The sequence below is a fragment of the Myotis davidii genome, unplaced genomic scaffold (genome assembly GCF_000327345.1).
Source record: "Myotis davidii unplaced genomic scaffold, ASM32734v1 scaffold390, whole genome shotgun sequence".
NCBI lineage: Eukaryota > Metazoa > Chordata > Mammalia > Chiroptera > Vespertilionidae > Myotis > Myotis davidii.
In genome coordinates, this window is record NW_006282748.1 from 2,546,496 (window position 1) to 2,565,258 (window position 18,763).

The 18,763-nt window shown below is 37.2% G+C and overlaps 1 protein-coding gene across 3 annotated transcripts in view; it reads left to right on the forward strand.

Moving 5' to 3' along the window:
* The first annotated feature begins 374 nt into the window (after positions 1-374).
* KIAA1429 (KIAA1429 ortholog) overlaps positions 375-18,763 on the forward strand; it is a 49,639-nt gene continuing 31,250 nt past the window's right edge. For all 3 annotated transcript variants that reach the window (XM_006753192.2, XM_006753193.2, XM_015561138.1), the window contains exons 1-7: positions 375-456; positions 6,404-6,519; positions 9,509-9,595; positions 10,687-10,735; positions 12,410-12,578; positions 14,807-14,929; positions 16,625-16,885. In XM_006753192.2, coding sequence (XP_006753255.1) covers positions 394-456; positions 6,404-6,519; positions 9,509-9,595; positions 10,687-10,735; positions 12,410-12,578; positions 14,807-14,929; positions 16,625-16,885 — 868 coding nt within the window. In that variant the 5' untranslated portion in view covers positions 375-393. The remainder of the gene's footprint in view (positions 457-6,403; positions 6,520-9,508; positions 9,596-10,686; positions 10,736-12,409; positions 12,579-14,806; positions 14,930-16,624; positions 16,886-18,763) is intronic.

Consider the following 18,763-nt stretch of genomic DNA (forward strand, 5'->3'; position numbering starts at 1 on the left):
ATATACATATTTTGCTGATAAGAAAAAAAACACCCAACCTCTTCGTTGTGAGTCGTTATTCTTCACTGATAGCCGCGTTTTCCTGCCAACCCTGGGTATCCAGAGTCGGAAGCATTCCCCTCGTGCGCCGAGAGGAGGTAACGCGAGACAACGACAGGATTTGGGCCACGGGAGCCACCGTACCCGCCTCCCCTCAGCCGTTCTCCGCCGCGCTGGAGAAGGCGGGGCCAGCGACTTCCGGCAGCACCGCGCTTCGGGATAGGCCAAGGCTTGCGGCGCTAGCACTTCAGGCACCGGAAGTGCTGCAGTCTCTCCCTCTCCAGAGCCGCCGTCGCCGCCGAGGCTATAGGGCTGCCCCGGAAGTCCTCCGCGCGCCTCCCGTCCGCGGCAAACATGGCGGTGGACTCGGCGATGGAACTGCTATTTTTAGATACTTTTAAACACCCCAGCGCGGAGGTAAGACTTCGCTTCTTGATTCCGACTCCGCTTCGCGACTGTGGGACGCTTACAAAAAACCCTTAGGCATGCCTCGACTTCCCCTCCTGCCGGTGGCCTTCAATCCCACACGTACACACCCCCTCCCCCCAGCTGGGTGTGGACACCACGTCTGCGGGAGGGCATCGCTGGCCAGGACATTCCTCTGCGTTATCTTAGGCTCCTGCGTCTTTGGTTGAGTTGGCCGTTCTGCTTGCTTTGCTCCCTTGGCCCCCCTACCCCCGTCAACGTTGGGCCTTGGGAATACCTTGGTTCTCAAGTTCAGCTCAGGCGGTGGTTGGGTGGGTCTCAGACTACCCGCGTTTGACAGCTGTTCTGGAGACCGAGCAGGTCACGTTTGCTTCTTGATCCCTAAATCCCTGCTCCCAGGTCCTCTTTCTAACGGGACTTGGGCTGCCCAGGTCTGACACTCGTTCGGTTTAGGGTTCGCCCATTAGGACATGACATATGTGCACGGATCGGCATTTGCGTGGAGGCTGCCTGCGAGGAGGGGACGGACATTCAGATAATTGTAGTCCAGCTAGTGTAGTCGTTTTGAGAGGCGAAGGTGGGGGATTGTGGCGTAATCTTTTCGAAATGAACTGAACATTAAGAACGAACATTACTCACTTATAAAATAGACTTAATAATAGTGCCTGCCACATAAAGCTTAGTCATATATCAAAAATGATTTAGATATTAAAGAGGTTGACACGTACAAGGTACACAGCGAACGCTCGGTAAAACTTAGCCAGTGTTAATCTTACCCCTGTGACTAGTGCTATTGTTATAATCATTGCTTTATTATTATTATTATTACTGTTAACTGTTCACGTTTTCTTTCTCAATATGATCATCTGAGGTGGGTGGACATTAAATCCATAAACAACTGTAAATGTACTTTTGCTCCACCCGTGCAGCGGTTCTCAACCTGTGGGTCGCGACCCCTTTGGCGGTCGAACAACCCTTTCACAGGGGTCGCCTAAGACCATCCTGCATATCAGATATGTACATTACGATTCACAACAGTAGCAACATTACAGCTATGAAGTAGCAACAAAAATAATTTTATGGTTGGGTCACAACATGAGGAACTGTATTTAAAGGGCCAGAAGGTTGAGAACCACTGGTTAGGGCAACACAGAAGAGCAGGAAAGTGTCAGTTCTTAGCCTGTTTTGGAAAAAGTATGGGAGCAGGGAGATCAACGTCATGATTTCGTCAAGACTGGCTTAGAAACCAGAAGGGAACTTGGCATAGCACCGCTGTGTGTGTACACACAACTGTGGGACATTATTAAACATCTAACATGGGGAGGGGGAGAATGCACATTAAGTCCAAACCTCAGAACCCGCATTTTCTTTCAGTGTAAACGTAATCATTTCAGAGAACTGTTCTTTCTTTGAAGATAGTGATGATAGTGGGTAGTGGTTGTCTCTTCATGCGCTATTTGACAAAGTAAAAACTCAACAACGTTGGCTTTCTGATTATGTTAACAAGTGGTTTATGGGTCTGTAAAAAAAAGTTTGGAAACTTTAGCATGTTTTACTAACAATGAATTCATTTGTGGTCGCTCATTTCATGTGGGTCAGTTAGCTCTGTTCAGTGATTGTACTTTTCTGACTAATTACAGTGAGGCTTTAGAAAACTCATGATGGAGGCAGTAGAGTTGGGTCAGAACAAACCTATTATGTCTACAGAAGTAGAGAACAGTTAAAAAGAAGACAAGCATGATGAATTAGTGTAGGAAAATTGGCGCTCACCACTTATACATTTAAGAAGCTCATATTTCTTTCTTTTTAGACAAACATTGAGGACCAGGAGAGGATAGGACCAGTTGTGTGTTAGTAAATACCTTCTTCTGGCAATGATTGGGAAAGGCTTAGTAGAGATCATATTTGATCTGAGTCTTGAAGAAGTAGAAGTTTGTGGGGGGAGATATGGAATATTGAGATGTTTGTTCTTAAGACGTTTATAACGTAAGTATTGGAGATTAGGTCCACAACATTATAACTCAAGTTAGAATGTTAAGATTGCATGAAGAGACAGAGTGGGAATTCCTTGGGGTTTATCACCTTTATTTCCAAAGTGCCCATTGCTTGCTGACATATTAGGACCTTAATATTTTTTAGCTCCCTTTGTTGGTTCAAATAAAGGCTATGTGATTTTAGAGGTGGGAGAGATCACTCTTTATTTGAGATTATCAGGGAAGAGTTCATCAAGGCAGTCGGCGTATGGACTTGGTAAAGATCTGTTCCACAATTGTAGACAGGAGGGCATTCTGGAGTAGTCACTCTTCCATAGTGTATGCGGAAAGAAGCAGTACGCAGTGACACCCGAATGACAGTTCTAAGCCAGATCATAGAAGTTGTTGAATGCTCAGCAAAGGAGTGTAAACTTTATTTTGTAGGAAATGGGTAGCTTTTAAGCAGGTAAATTATATGATTAGTAAAACATATTAGGTAGGTTAATCTATCAGTAATATCTAAAGTGGCTCAGAAATATTTAGAGGTGACAAATCATGATGAAAAGATTAGAGGAGTAGTGAAAGCTGGAGTTAGCAAATGGGCAGTAATCATTGTTAGCTTTTTTTAAAAAATGTTTTTATTGATTTTTAGATAGGAAGGAAGGGAGAAGGGGAGAGAGAAAAAAACATCAATGATGAGAGAGAATCATTGATTGGCCCTGATTGGGAATCAAACCATAACCTCCTGGTCATAGGTTGATGCTCAGCCACTTAGCCACACTGGCTGGGCTATTTTAGTAAATTTTAATTTCATTATAGAAAAATTAAAAATTATATAAAAGCAAAAGCTTTCATAGTTTCACTTTTCTTAGTTTCAGCTATTATTAATTGAAACAAATTATTTTTTCAAGTCCTCTAGTAAATACATACAGGGTAGAGCAAAGGTAGGTTTACAGTTGCAAGTATGTGAAACAGTTTATTTTTGTATTATTTATTAATGTATTTTCTATATGAACAACTGTAAGTGTACTTTTGCTCAACCCTGCATATACTTAAATGTATGCACCCACGATCCACTTTAATGTACTGATACTGTAATATTATTTTGTGATATCTTTTACTTAACGATGTGTAATGCATCTTTATAAATCAAGATGTACACCTATATAACATTTTAAAAGCAAGATTCATTTTAAACAATTAAATATTTTTTTGATATTTTTTTCATTGATTTCAGAGAGGAAGGGTAAGGGAGAGCTAGAAACATGAATGATGAGAGAGAATCATTGATTGGCTGTCTACTGCATGCTCCCCACTGGGGACTGACCCTGCAACCCAGGCATGTGGCTCTGACCGGGAATCAACTGTTGACCTCCTGGTTCGTAGGTTGATGCTCAACCACTGAGCCACGCCAGCTGGGCTTAAACATTTTTTTTTTTTTTTGACTAGGTAGTACATGTATGAGGTACAAATTCAAAAGGTACAAAAGGGTATACAGTAGCCCAACTGATTGGAGATTTTGGATATACAAGGGAGAGGCACCTAGCTAGACTTGATCTGGCTCATCTTTCAAGATAAAGTTGACATCTGAAAGGCGTGACAGAGGAGTGTGGGAAGATTCTAAAGCAGCGATTCTCAACCTGTGGGTCGTGACTCCTTTGGGGGTCGAATGACCCTTTCACAGGGGTCGCCTAAGACCATCGGAAAACACATATATAATTACATATTATTTTTGTGATTAATCACTATGTTTTAATTATGTTCAATTTGTAACAATGAAAATACATCCTGCATATCAGATATTTACATGACGATTCATAACAGTAGCAACATTACAGTTATGAAGTAGCAACGAAAATAATTTTATGGTTGGGGGTCACCACAACATGAGGAACTGTATTAAAGGGTCTCGGCATTAGGAAGGTTGAGAACCGCTGTTCTAGAGGGACATTTACGAGTAAATTTCCAGTTGGCAGTTGGATATAGTGGTCTGGGGCGCAGGAGGGAGGTCCTAGATGGAGATAATGGATTTGGAGTTGACTTTTGGCAGCAGATAAAATCATTTCTTGTAATTATGTTGATTATACTTAGCTATTCTGTCCTACTTTCCTCCTCTGTTTTGCCCTGTAGCCATGATGAATTATGCTTGCAGTTACTTGACCCTTCTACATTCTTATTTGCTATCCTTTTGTGCATACTACTTCTTCCTTTGTCTGGAAAGATCTTCCTTCTCTTACACTGATTGTTTCCTTGAAGAATTAATTAATTAGTTCAGGTTCTACTTCTTTTGGGAAAACTTACTCCCCCCCCTCCCCCCCAAATCTGAGTTAGGTAAGTACCCCTTGGAATTTTCATAGTTTCCTGTGTGAGTCTGTATCTTAGTAAGTTATTTGTATACCACAATAGATTGTTCCTTAATGGCAGAGGTTGTCTTGCCTTTGTATCCACAGGACCTAGTATAATTTGAGACATAATAGACATTTAATAAATGTTTAGAAATAATTATTGAATAAAAGTCATAGCATCTAATACAGAAAATTTTCTATTTATAAACAAGATAGATTTTGAAAGGATGTAAAAAGCTTAAGTTCATTTTTGTAGGTCCATAGTTCTATACCCTAACTACTACTAATACCATTCATTAATTAGTAGCAGGCAGGGTAGAGGAGGATAGAATTGATAAACTTTTGTTCTAAGCTTCTTTTGTAAAATATTAATGAGAATTTATAACCATGTCAGTAAAGGAGCTTCTATGTACAGTCATGTTGCATAACAACATTTTGGTCAATGGCGGACTGGATATATGACATTATATCTTTGAGAGTTAAAGCATTTTAATAATAAACATATTAAGATTTCTATGCCCTGTATATTTAATTATAATCTCTGAGTTTAAATTGCAAAATTGGGATGCCATCCCTCTGTCACATATTAGGAAAGACAAACTTGAACAATATTTTGGTCTGTTGATATGCATAATATTCTTTGCAGCTTCAAGAGAGACTGAAGACTCGGTCTTTCTAGATGCAAATAATGTGAACCATTCTTCTCATTATGAACTTTGACCACTAGGTAATGATGACTGACTGAACTCCTAAGAAAAATTGATGTAAAATAGTCCACAACAGTGTGAAACTTTCTTTTAAAATTATTGATTACAAGAGCTTCATTTGTTTGATCTTATGTCAAATGATAGAAAGAAATAAGTATATACTAAATTTATGCTATCCATTTCTTTTATTATGATAAACTTAGTTTGTGTAATTTTTTCTTTTTTAAATTTCAGAGAGGGTTTGCCTCAACTATTCTGTGCCTTGCTATTAGTTAGTGTGTTATGTTTAAGAGATTAAGCTAATTTTAATACAGATCCACAATCCCTTATAATTCAGAAATTATAAAATGCTAGAAAAATCTGCCCTGAATTCATTTGCGCATGTAATCTGATCTGAACTGACATGATGCTAGTTCGAATCTTTATTTAGTGTGGATGTTTATATATGTAACTGCTGAAATATTAATGTTTTGATGAAAAGGTACTGTCCCAGAAGCCACTGTGGGTGTTAAATAATAAGCATTATTTGTATCATATTAGCTTTTTAAAGATCTGAAAAAAGTCAGTATTCTAAAAGGTATCTGACTTCAGTGGTTTCCAATAAGGGATTGTAGGTCTGTATTGGCCTAAGCAAAACATCAGGGAGGAAAATACTCTGTAGAAAATGTTATTATACAAATGGAAAGATTTAACTAGGTACATTTTATCATCAGCTATTTTAAAAAAGAATAATTTATATAGTAGTATAAGTAATATAATAGCAATGTTTTAATGATAAGGAGTTTATTTTAAGATTATTGGTGACATTCTGAATGAAACAAATTGAAGATGAATGATTTTTTTTGAAGATGAGTAAATTTTGACCTAGAGAGTGTTTTACTTACAGTATGTCCTTCCCCTCCCCTTTTTAAAGCAAAGTTCTCATATAGATGTGGTTCGTTTTCCATGTGTGGTTTATATCAATGAAGTCCGAGTCATACCCCCAGGAGTAAGAGCCCATAGCAACCTGCCTGACAATAGAGCATACGGGTAAGTCAGCTTTCCTTTTAAAAGTATTTTTCACTAAAGGTTTTCCTAGTAATATTTTTTTTTGGTAATTTATGTATTATTTAAAAAAAATTTGAATTTATTGGGGTGATATTGGTTAAAAAAATTATATAGATTTCAGTAGAAACATTCTTTTTTTTTTTCTCAAGGAAAGAAAATTAATGTTTTATTATAAATTTTAGAAAAATGAGAGGGGGAAACTTCCTAACTCATTTTATTAGGCTGGTATCACCTTAAGCCAGATAAAGACAGCATAAGGAAAGGTAACTATAAGTCCATTTTACTTATGAACAATATATAAAAATCCTAAACAACATCCTATCTAATAAAGAGGGAATATGCTAATTGACTGCCCAGCCCTCAAAGATGGCGGTGCCCACAGCCAATAAGGAGGGAATATGCTAATTGACTGCCCAGCCCTCAAAGATGGCAGCACCAACAGCCAATAAGGAGGGAATATGCTAATTGACTACCACGCCCTCGAAGATGGCAGCACCCACAGCCAATAAGGAGGGAATATGCTAATTGACTGCGATTGGGCTGGCAGGCAGAAGCGGTTGGGGCAATCAGGCAGGTGAGCGGTTGGGAGCCAGCAGTCCCGGATTGTGATAGGGATGTCTGAATGCCTGTTTAGGCCCGATCCCCTGAGGGGTCCCAGATTGGAGAGGGGTGCAGACTGGGCTGAGGGACACTACCTTCCCCCAGTGCACAAATTTCGTGCACTGGGCCTCTAGTATATGTAACTAAATCCATCAGTATGTTACAAATATTGGATCAAGTAAGGATAATTTATTTAGCTTCAGAAATTCTGTCAATGTAACTCACTTTATTGACTAAATAGAACTCTTTAATAGTGATCTAGATAAATGCAGCAAAAGCTTTTGATAAATTTCAACATTTATTAATGATTATAAAACTTCTGCATGCTCAACTTCTGCCAATAGAGTTATATGCTTCTGAAGCCTCAGTTGTGTTTGTTCCCAAAGCTCTTCATACCAATTGTCTTTGCTATTTGAATTATGTAATTTAGTTAAATGTTATATAAACAAAAGCATTTTAATTGTGAAGAACTGTTGCTCTGAAAGTTCAATTTAACATTTTAGAAACACTTGTTAAAGACAAGTCAATAATAAATTTTACTATAAGATCTTTGTATTCCTTGTCATAGTTAAAAGCAAAGGTCTTGGTCCTATATCAAAAGAAGCATATTTTTAAATGCAAAATTTGTCCTGACCGGTTTGGCTCAGTGGATAGAGCATCAGCCTGCGGACTGGAGGGTCCTGGGTTCGATTCCGGTCAAGGGCATGTACCTTGGTTGTGAGCACATCCCCAGTAGGAGGTGTGCAGGAGGCAGCTGATCGATGTTTCTCTCTCATCAATGTTTCTGACTATCTCTCTCCCTTCCTCTCTGCAAAAAAAAAATCAATAAAATATATTTAAAAAATAAAAATAAAAATAAATGCAAAATTTTAAGATAATATTTTATAAGTAAAAATACCAACAAAATAAATCCTAAATCTTTATGTTGCATTGTAAATTGACTCTAGGTTTTCTGTATAATTCATATATCATTATAAACTTAAAAAGAGTAATTATTTGGCCTAAGTATTAGTTTAAAATTTTTCTTCTTCATTCATTTTCCTTTAAATTAGTGGAAATAGGTTTATAGTACTTTCCCAAAATACTCTAGGGTGGCATAATGTAGTAGATGAAGTACTTTTAATCTTTATCCTTGAAAATAAATAAGAATTAGTCTTAATATTTAGAAATACATTTTTATTATGTAATTATACTTTTTAATACTATTTTAATAATAATCAGTTTTCCTGACTTATTGACAATCTTCTTAGCCTGGTACATATGTCTTTTTAAAAATATGTAGCTTCACATTAGCCATTAGTTGTACTTAGCAAGTTGTTATTTGAAGCTTCTCTTTTTTTAGGCTCTGTTGGAAATAAAATGCAACACATGGTCACGAACATGGAGTTGCTGATAATTTTATAACAACTGATATGAAACAGGAATTTGATCTTTGTAATATGAATATTCATCTTTTGATTTTAATTACATGAATTGGAGATCTAAACTAAATTTTGGTTGTGGAAACATGTATATATATAATAAATATAACTATATGGATTTTTAGCGTATAGCCTATGTATTAAACTTATGTATCAATACCACATTTCATTATGTGCATGCTGTGATAGTTCATTTTCTATTATGTGGAGTTAAATCAGCTACTTAGTGGTAAGTGTTACGGTACAGATTCAAAATTAAGGACTCATTTTTTCATAATTGTGATATAAAATCTTCACATATTTTCAGGTCATTCAAAAGTAAAACAAGTGCAAAACAAAGCAAGAATGTTTAATGTTTAAGATGAGAAATCATTATGATTGACTCTTTTTTTCCATGTTTAAGGAAATAAAAATTAATGTTTTTTATAATTTCTTTTCTTCCTACTTTTCCTATAAAGGGAGAATTTGTAGAAGGGAAAGGAGTAATGATAGTGTATCCTGCAGTCTACTCTAATTGTATTGCTTTTGGTTAAGAACGGTCTATTAGTTGTCTATTTCTGCATAACAAATTAAGTGAGTTTAGCAGCCTAAAACAGTAACACATTTATTATCTCACTATTTCTGAGGATCAGGAATCTGGAAGTAGCATAGTTGGCTCAAGTTTCCTCTTGAGGTTATGGTTAAGCTATGGGCCTGCAGAGTCCAGAGATTTGACGAGGGCTGGAGAATTTGTTTTGAACTCTCCTGTTGGCAGATTTCAGTTCCTTGCCAGGAGATCGTCTCTTTGAGGTGCTCATGTCAAACATAGAGTCCTCAAGAGTTATTTAAATCTTAGGAATATTATATCTTAATTCTAGAATGGATCTTAAATTTGTAATTACTTTTTTTTTGGTTATAATTTGAACTGTTTATTGCAAAGGCTGACATTTTCAACTTTGTTTTATTCGCAGGGAGACATCTCCGCACACGTTTCAGTTAGACTTGTTCTTTAACAATGTAAGCAAACCAAGCGCCCCTGTTTTCGATAGATTGGGAAGGTATGTACTTACTGGGTAATTTCACCAGAAACTCATGAATTAGTAAGCAAGCCTCTTCGTTTTTTAGATAGACGAAGGATATATTTGGTGGTAGACTCCAGAACCCAGGGTTTAACTTTATCAATTGGCAATATTAAAGAAGTGACATGCTCCTAAAAAGATGTTGAGTTTATTTACAAAATAAAATTTTAACTGTATAAAACATTAGCCATCTTTTGTTTGCTTTTTATGGGTGTATTCATTTCTTATCCATATCATGATTTGATAATAACCTAATTTGGAAAAGATTGCCTTTTGATTCTTATTAAACTATGTAAGTATATTGAAAGCTAATGTTTTGTCTGTTTTTTATATCACACTACTGCATAATTTAAAATTCCAATGAGAATTTTGTTAATAGGTAATTCCTTTTTGGATTATTTAAAACATGTAGGTATTATTAAAACTAGTTGCTTTGATTTCTGCAAAATAATTGACCATTAAATGGGTTTACTTAGAATTCATTTATAAAATGAAAAATTTAAAAGGCAGGAAAAAAGGGAAACATTTCTATGTTTATCAGGAATTAACAGTTTTTTTAGACTTAGTCTTTCATTGATTATTAAATTATGTTGATAATTTAACCTTTTAATGATGGGAAGCTAGATAATCTGAAGCAGCTAATTTTTAATATTGTAGAATGTTTTTCTTACGTCAGTATCTATTTGATAAAAATAGGTGCCTTTTTAAATTTTGGTCCCAGTATAGTAAATTTTTTGAAGACTATAATGGTATGGTTCTTTACTCTGGCTGTCCATTAGAATTGCTTGGGGGATTTTTAAAAAATACTGATACCTATACTCACCCCAAATCAATTATATTAGAAATCTCTACAGGTTCGTTTTATACTTAAAACACACACACACATACTCGCACGCGTGCGCACACACCCACAGAACACTTTGGGGGTAGTAAATAAAACCCAAACTTTGTAGTTTATTAAATTAAAATTTAGCATGGTTTTATTAAAATATATGAAACTAGGAAGACTTCTTCACGAACTGTAATGTTCAGTATTTGAGCCTATATGTTTATTCCTACTCTTTTGGCAGCCTGGAATATGATGAGAATACGTCTATCATCTTTAGACCCAACTCAAAGGTAATTGTGGAAATAATTTTTCAATTTGTTACTATTTGTTTTTGCCTCCATTGGTCCAAGTAAACCAGTGATGCAGATTGTCAGCTTATTTGCGGGATATCATCATTACTTTCCTCTTGTATCCAGAAACTATTTTAAAATGGAGCAAAGACTTTGTAATGTCATTCTTGACCTATAAAGCTCTTTTTTCTCCTAATTTTATATTTGAGTCAGGAAGAGGTCAGTGTCTGTGCTTTCCTTCTTATATTTAGGTGGGCAAGTTCAGAAGGTGATAAATAGGTCATCTTATTTGCAGAATGAAAATATTAAAAACACTATTGTGCCTTAGTTAAGGTTTCCTAAAAAATACATATTTCATATTTCTTCCTTTCATATCAAAAGTATGCCTTTTTTCTTGATATACCAAATGCCATTCTAGAAGCATCTAGATCTGAATCATGGAAGATCTTAAATGCAAAAATAACTGTGATCTAGTTTGAAATTACTCAGCACACTGTTTGTTTTTGGTGGGGTATGGGTGTTTAATCCTCTGTGCCCTGTTTGGACTAAAAATTTCCTTCCTTATTTCTTTATCTTCCTTCTAATTGGATTTCTGTTTAGAGTCTGTCAATCCGTGGGCTAGTCTTTAAGCCTTTTTTCTTGTTCTCAGTTTCCCTTTACTGGAGTTTGCTAGAGTTAGCCAGGAGAATAATAATTTGTTCCTTATTGTACCTCTAGAAGGGGTTATATTACCACTTATTACTTCATCTTTACCTAACATGGTAGCGTGTAACGGGAACTCAGAAGTCACGGGCTAGTCCAGGTTTTTCTAACACTCTGATTTTCTTATTTGTTGATAATATTTGCTCTGACTTCCTCTCATAGTTATTGTGAATATAGAGGAATTAATGTAGATAAGTTCTGGAAAAAATTGTCATTTTTATTTTATAAGAGTATTGAAGATTAATATCATTGATAAAGTCTTTGATCATTTTAGGAGAAAGTTTTACATATTAATGTTTTTTAAATAAAGGATGTAACATATATAAATATATGTCCTCCCTCAATTTATTGTCTTCAAGTCTTTGGTAATCATTCACCCCATTTGACATTTGTGAGCAGATTAGTGACACCGTGGTGTCATGTCATGTGTCACGCTGTAGGACTTTGTTGTCTAATGAATAATCCCATCCACCCACAGAGCAAAAACAATTCGTTTAATGCTTTGTAAGTACAATATGGCTACATAAAATATTACCTGCATGTTTGAGTTGGGCATGTAAAAAGAATGCTATACAATTTTATGGACTTTATAAATGTTGAGGCTGAGCACAATTTATACTTTTGTGCACCTCCATGACCCCTGTAACTATTGGAATTTAATTAATTAATTGGCAGTAACTCCCACTTAATTTCGCTCTCATTTCTAATCCCTTAGTTAGGAATCTGTTACGCTTTTTGAACAGGATTGACATATGGTGTGGGACTGGTGATGTCCTTGAGACAGGGGTAGAGATGGTAACTCTGGAGGGCCATATAAAAGCTGTGCCTCTGGATGAATTTTCACCAATATTGACCTTCGCATTTTCAGCATACTTTTAAGGACTTTAGTTGAACCACAAAGTAATTTGATATCAATTTACTTCTAGCATATTAAAACATTAATTTGAAAGATATTTTCCCCTAACAAATCAGGTGAATACTGATGGTTTGGTGCTAAGAGGCTGGTATAATTGTCTGACACTGGCAATATATGGATCAGTGGATAGAGTGATAAGTCATGACAGAGACTCTCCACCACCACCACCTCCACCTCCACCACCTCCTCAACCACAACCAAGTTTGAAAAAGAATCCAAAACATGGTGAGAACTTTAAACTTGCTTTTGTCAGTGACATTTATGTTGATTATAGCAGGAAAAAGGTAATACAAAGAGCTCTTCTATCTTTTGAACGTTGCTTAGGACTTGACAAGGTATTTATCAGTTTCCCATTCTTTCCTATAAGAGTTTCTTTTGCCGAGACCGGTTTGGCTCAGTGGGTGGAGCGTCGGCCTGCGGACTGAGGGGTCCTGGGTTCGATTCCAGTCAAGGGCATGTGCCTGGGTTGCGGGCACGTCCCCAGTGGGGGATGTGCAGGAGGCAGCTGATCGATGTTTCTCTCTCATCGATGTTTCTAACTCTCTATCTCTCTACCTTCCTCTCTGTAAAAAATCAATAAAATATATTAAAAAAAAAGTTTCTTTTTATATTGGCTACATTTTATTTTCTTCCTCTACTTCCTACAATGCTTCTAAAAATTATTTTTAAAAATGTAAATATGTAAATGATAATATAATCAAGTGGTTATTCATAGTTTACTGTAACAATTATCTCTAAAAGAATTGAAGAAGCCTGGCCGGTGTTGCTCACTGGTTGAGCCAGAAGGTCATGGTTCGATTCCTGGTCAGGGCACATGCCTGGGTTCCAGGCTTGATCCCCAGTAGAAGGTGTGCAGGAGGCAGCTGATCATTGATGTTTCTCTCTCATTGATGTTTCTGCTTTTCTATCCCTCTCCCTTCGTTGCTCTAAAATCAATAAAAACATTAAAAAAAAAGAATTGAACAATAGGCAATAAATTTGGTATATATTTTTGGGATATTCATTTTAAAAAATAATTTTTTATTTTTCAATTACAGTTGTCATGTAATATTATTAGTTTCAGGTGTACAAGCCAGTGATTTATTTATATAACCCACAAAGTGATCACCCTAATTAATCTTGTACCCATCTGACACTATACATAGTCAATTCAATACTATTGACTATATTCTCTATGTTGTACTTTACATCCCCATGATTATTCTGCAACTGCCAGTTTGTGCTTCTTTTTTTTTAAAGCTGCTTATTTTTCCAGAACCAGAATCCAATCAAGCATTTGGTTGTCTTTTAAGTTTTTGGAAACATAGAACAATCATCCCTGACCCTTTTTTTTCTTTTTATTTCAGAGAGGGAGGGAGGGAAGGAATGTGGGGGGAGGGGGAGAGAGAGAGAGAAAGAGAAACATCAATGATGAGAGAGAATCATTGATTGGCTGCCTCCTACATGCCCCCTACTGGGGGGGATTGAGCCTGCAACCCAAGCATGTGCCCTTGGCCGAATCGAACCCGGGACCCTTCAGTCCTCAGGCCGACGCTCTATCCTCTGAGTCAAACTGACTAGGGCCAGTTTGTACTTCTCAATCCCTTCACCTTTTTCACCCATCTCTGCAGTTCTCCTCCCATCTGGCAAAAGTAAAAATGTTCTCTGTATCTGAGTCTACTTGTTTATTTTATTTTTTAGATTCTACATATAACTGAAACCAAATGGCATTTGTCTTTCTCTGTCGGACTTATTTCACTCAGTACAGTACGCAGGTGCATCTGTTTTGTTGCAGATAGCAAGATTTTATTGTTTCTTGTGGCTGAGTCATATTCCATTATATGTACCCTTCATTCTCTTTGTTGAATGTATTAATAGATCATTCTTTATTTTATATATGTTTTATTGATTTTTTTACAGAGAGGAAGGGAGAGGGATAGAGAGTTAGAAACATCGATGAGAGAGAGACATCCATCAGCTGCCTTCTGCACACTCCCTACTGGGTATGTGCCAGCAACCAAGGTACATGCCCTTGACCAGAATCGAACCCGGGACCCTTCAGTCCACACGCTGACTCTCTATCCACTGAGCCAAACCGGTTAGGGCTGTATGAATGTATTATAGTCTAGTTAACCAGTCAGTCATTGAAGGATATTTAGGTAGTTTCCAGTTTTTGATTGTTGCACATAAAGCTGGTGTGAACATTCATGTACACCTTCCTGCAGAAAAATAAGTTAATTTCTCTGGGATAATGTCCAAGAGTATATACATTATATTTTGGTATGTGGAAAGTCAGAAACTCTAACTTTCATAATATAAATTAGCAAGATTTCTATTTGACATCAGGACAGAAAAGTTGATCAATAAATCCTGAAGATGAAAAACTCAAATCATGAGTAGTATTTTTGTCATGCATTCATTTCTCTATACTTCAATCACTGAAAGTTCTTTTTCTGTCTCTAATAAAACTCTAGCTGATGGGGAGAAAGAAGATCAGTTTAATGGAAGCCCTCCAAGACCACAGCCAAGGGGACCAAGAACTCCACCAGGACCCCCTCCGCCCGATGATGATGAAGATGATCCTATGCCTTTGCCAGGTACAAATAAAATCAGTGCTAGTTTTTTTTAACCTCTCGATTAATGTTAATAGTGCTTTTTGATTAAAGAAAAGAAATTAGATGCTAGTAATAAAATCTTGATGAATGGTCTTCCCCCTTTCTTATTGTGTATAATTCTTTATATTTTTTTGTTGGCATATGAACTTTTTAAAAAGAAATCAGTTAATTCATTTAAAGCTGTCACAACATTGCTTGAAAATAAAGTGTTAATGTGTTATAGTGTTATGCACAGAAGAGTACCAATAAAAATAAGGACTATATAGTAGAAGAAATAAAAGTCTTCATATTTAATAGATAAGAGGAAAAGAACTAGTTTATGGTGTTAGAACATAAAATATTATACTTGATTAACTTTGTCTATATAAAGTTGTATAGCATATACTCTTAATATTTTTTAAAAACAAGCTTTTTATAAAAAGTATAAGCTAAATCATTCAAAATGTCACTAAGTAATTGCAGTTTCCAATCCTGCTGCCTCATGTTATTTAAACTATTAAAATAATCTGTGCCTTGAGGACCTGAATAGATGTTTTTGTAAAAAGGACATACAGATGTCCAATAGACATATGAAAAGATGCTCAACATTAGTCACCAGGGAAATGCAAATTAAAACCACAATTAGCTATCACCTCACACCTGCCAGAGTAGCTATCATCAGTAAATCAACAAACAACAAGTGTTGGTGAGGATGTGGAGAAAAGAGAACTCTCATGCATAGTTGATGGGAAGATAAATTAGTGCAGCCACTATGCAAAACAGTATGGAGGTTCCTCAGAAATTAACAATAGAACTATCTGAGTCAATAATTCCACTTCTGGGTATTTATCCTAAAATATCCAAAACACTAATTTGAAAAGATATATGCACTCACATGTTTATTGCAGCATTATTTACAGTAGCCAAGATATGGAAGCAATCTAGGTGACCATTCTTAGACAAATGGATAAAGAAGAAACGATAAATATATACAATGGAATATTACTCAGTCATAAAAAAAGAATGAAATCTTACTACTTGCAACAACATGGATGGACGTAAAGGGTATTGTGCTAAGTCAGAGAAAAAAACAAAACCATATGATTTCACTTACATGTGGAATATAAAAAAATAAATGAGCCGAAACCGGTTTGGCTCAGTGGATAGAGCGTCGGCCTGCGGACTGAAAGGTCCCAGGTTCGATTCCGGTCAGGGGCATGTACCTGGGTTGCGGGCACATCCCCGGTGGGAGATGTGCAGGAGGCGGCTGGTCGATGTTTCTCTCTCATCGATGTTTCTAACTCTCTGTCTCTCTCCCTTCCTCTCTGTAAAAAATCAATAAAATATATTTTAAAAAAAATAAATGAAATAATAAACGTATAGAGAACAAATTGATAGTTGCCAGATGGAAGGGGTTAGGAGAATGGGTGAAGAAGGTGAAAGGGATTCAGAAGTACAGATTGCCAGTTATAAATTGGTCATGGGGATATAAAGTACAGCATTGGGGATACAGTGAGTATCATTGGGATAACTGTGTATGCTGTCAGGTAGTTACTAGACTTATCAGTGTGATCACTTTTTAAAGTATATAAACGTCTAATCACTCTGCTGTACACCTGAGATGAATACAATAATATTGTATGTTGTAATGAAAAGTAAATTTTAAAAAATAATCTGTGCCTTAAATCGATTTTTCAGTGTCTGGTGACAAGGAAGAGGATGCTCCACATAGAGAAGATTACTTTGAGCCCATTTCTCCGGATCGGAATTCTGTTCCCCAAGAAGGTCAATATTCTGATGAAGGAGAAGTAGAAGAGGAACAGCAAGAAGAAGGAGATGATGATGAGGATGATGTGGATGGAGAGGAAGAAGAGGATGAGGATGAGGATGATCGCCAAACAGTAGACAGTATTCCTGAAGAGGAAGATGAAGAGGAAGAAGGTGAAGATGATGAAGAAGGTGAGTTATATCAGCTAGGACTTTTTGGTTTTAAGTGCTAGAAGCTAATTTGATGTACCTTTGAGCTAGGCAAAAGAATTTATAATAAACACTATAGGCCCGATGCATGAAATTTGTGCAAGGTTAGGCCTTTGCAGCCCTGGCTGCCTCCCGGCCCCAGCTGCCAGGGCCCTCACAGCTCCTGCTGTCTCGTGGCCCCGCCTCCTGCCCACAACTGCCTTGGTCTGGCACTGCCTGCGTCTGCCACCACACACCTCTGGTCCCCTGGTTCTTCAGAGCCCCCCAATCGATTGCTCCGCAGAGGGTGGCTTGGGCTTCCCTCTTTGGGGCAATCGTGGAGCCCCCGGATTGATCACCCCGCTGGCCGATGGCCTGCGCCTTCCTCTGTGGGGCGATTGTGGGCCGATTGCAGCCCCCACCCCCAGCAATAACATCCAACCCGCCTTGGCTGGCCTGTTGCCAGTGTGTCATAGCCATAGTGTCTGGACCAGGGGTGGGCAAACTTTTTGACTCGAGGGCCACAGTGGGTTCTTAAACTGGACCGGAGGGCCGGAACAAAAGCATGCATGGAGTGTTTGTGTAAACTAATATAAATTCAAAGTAAACATCATTACATAAAAGGGTACGGTCTTTTTTTTTTAGTTTTATTCATTTCAAACGGGCTGGATCCGGCTCGTGGGCCGTAGTTTGCCCACGGCTGGTCTGGACGGTTATTCTGCTGTTTGGCTCTTTGGTCGATTTGCACTATGCTTTTATTATTATAGATAGGTATTTAAGAAACCCAAGGGTTGGAATATAACTGGGCTTCCAGACTTGACTAGAGGTTGGATTTCCGTCTTGTCTTTGCTTTGTATTGTTATTTTATATTCTGTCAACTAGTTTTTCTCTTCACCCCACAGCTTTAATCTCCTCTTTTATTCAGCCAGTTTACCTGGCTGTATCTCGGTTCCATTTCCAATTTCCTGGGAGAGAGATTTTGTTTGGCTTGCTATGCTATAAGTTGCACTTTGATACCATCAGCTTTGATCAGGGAAGCAGGGTCATGCAGCAAATACATAGTGACTAAGAGTAAGGAATGTTGTTGTAAGATGGGTGGAGTTCCTAAAGATGTCTGCCACCTAGATATTTCAGCAAAAAGTTACATTAGTTTTAGAAATTCAGGGAGAAGAGAATCTCATTACAGAAGTATGTGATGGCATGATGCTAAAGACTACTTTAAGCTTTGCTTTTTTAAGAAGCAAAAACAGAAAGATACTCAAGCTGTTGGACTCATTTGTCCAAGAAATGGCATATAATGTTAAAGCATTTATGCAAAATGACAGATAACCTGCCTTGTTTTTTCCTGAAATAATGAAGATTGGAGTTATTCTGCATGAGAGTGAGGCTCATTTCAGCATCACAAAGGCCCTTTTACAAGGTATAAATAATTAGGTTGAGTGATGCTTTCTTTTTAAAAAAGAGCCTTTTTAAAAAAATAGTTTATTGGTTTTTAGAGAGAGAGATTTTTAGAGAGAGAGGAAGGGAGAGGAAGAGAAAGAGAGAAATCAATGTGAGAGTGCAACATCAAATGGCTGCCTCCTATATACCGCCTACCAGGATTTGAATCTGCAACCTGAGCATGTTCCCTGATCAGGAATCGAACCGACAACCTCTTGGTACATGGGATGGTATCCAACCAACTGAACCATACCTGCCAGGGCAAGTGATACTTTTTAGCTTTTCCCATTCCCAGAATATCAAGTAATCCTGTTTTAGATGTATTGTAATTTGACTGGCAAGTAGTTAGATTTCAGATAGTCTGTTTTCTTTATAAGAGGACATTTTAGTAAAGAAGGTGAGAGAATAAGACTAGTTAATTTCTAATTTATTTTTTGTGAG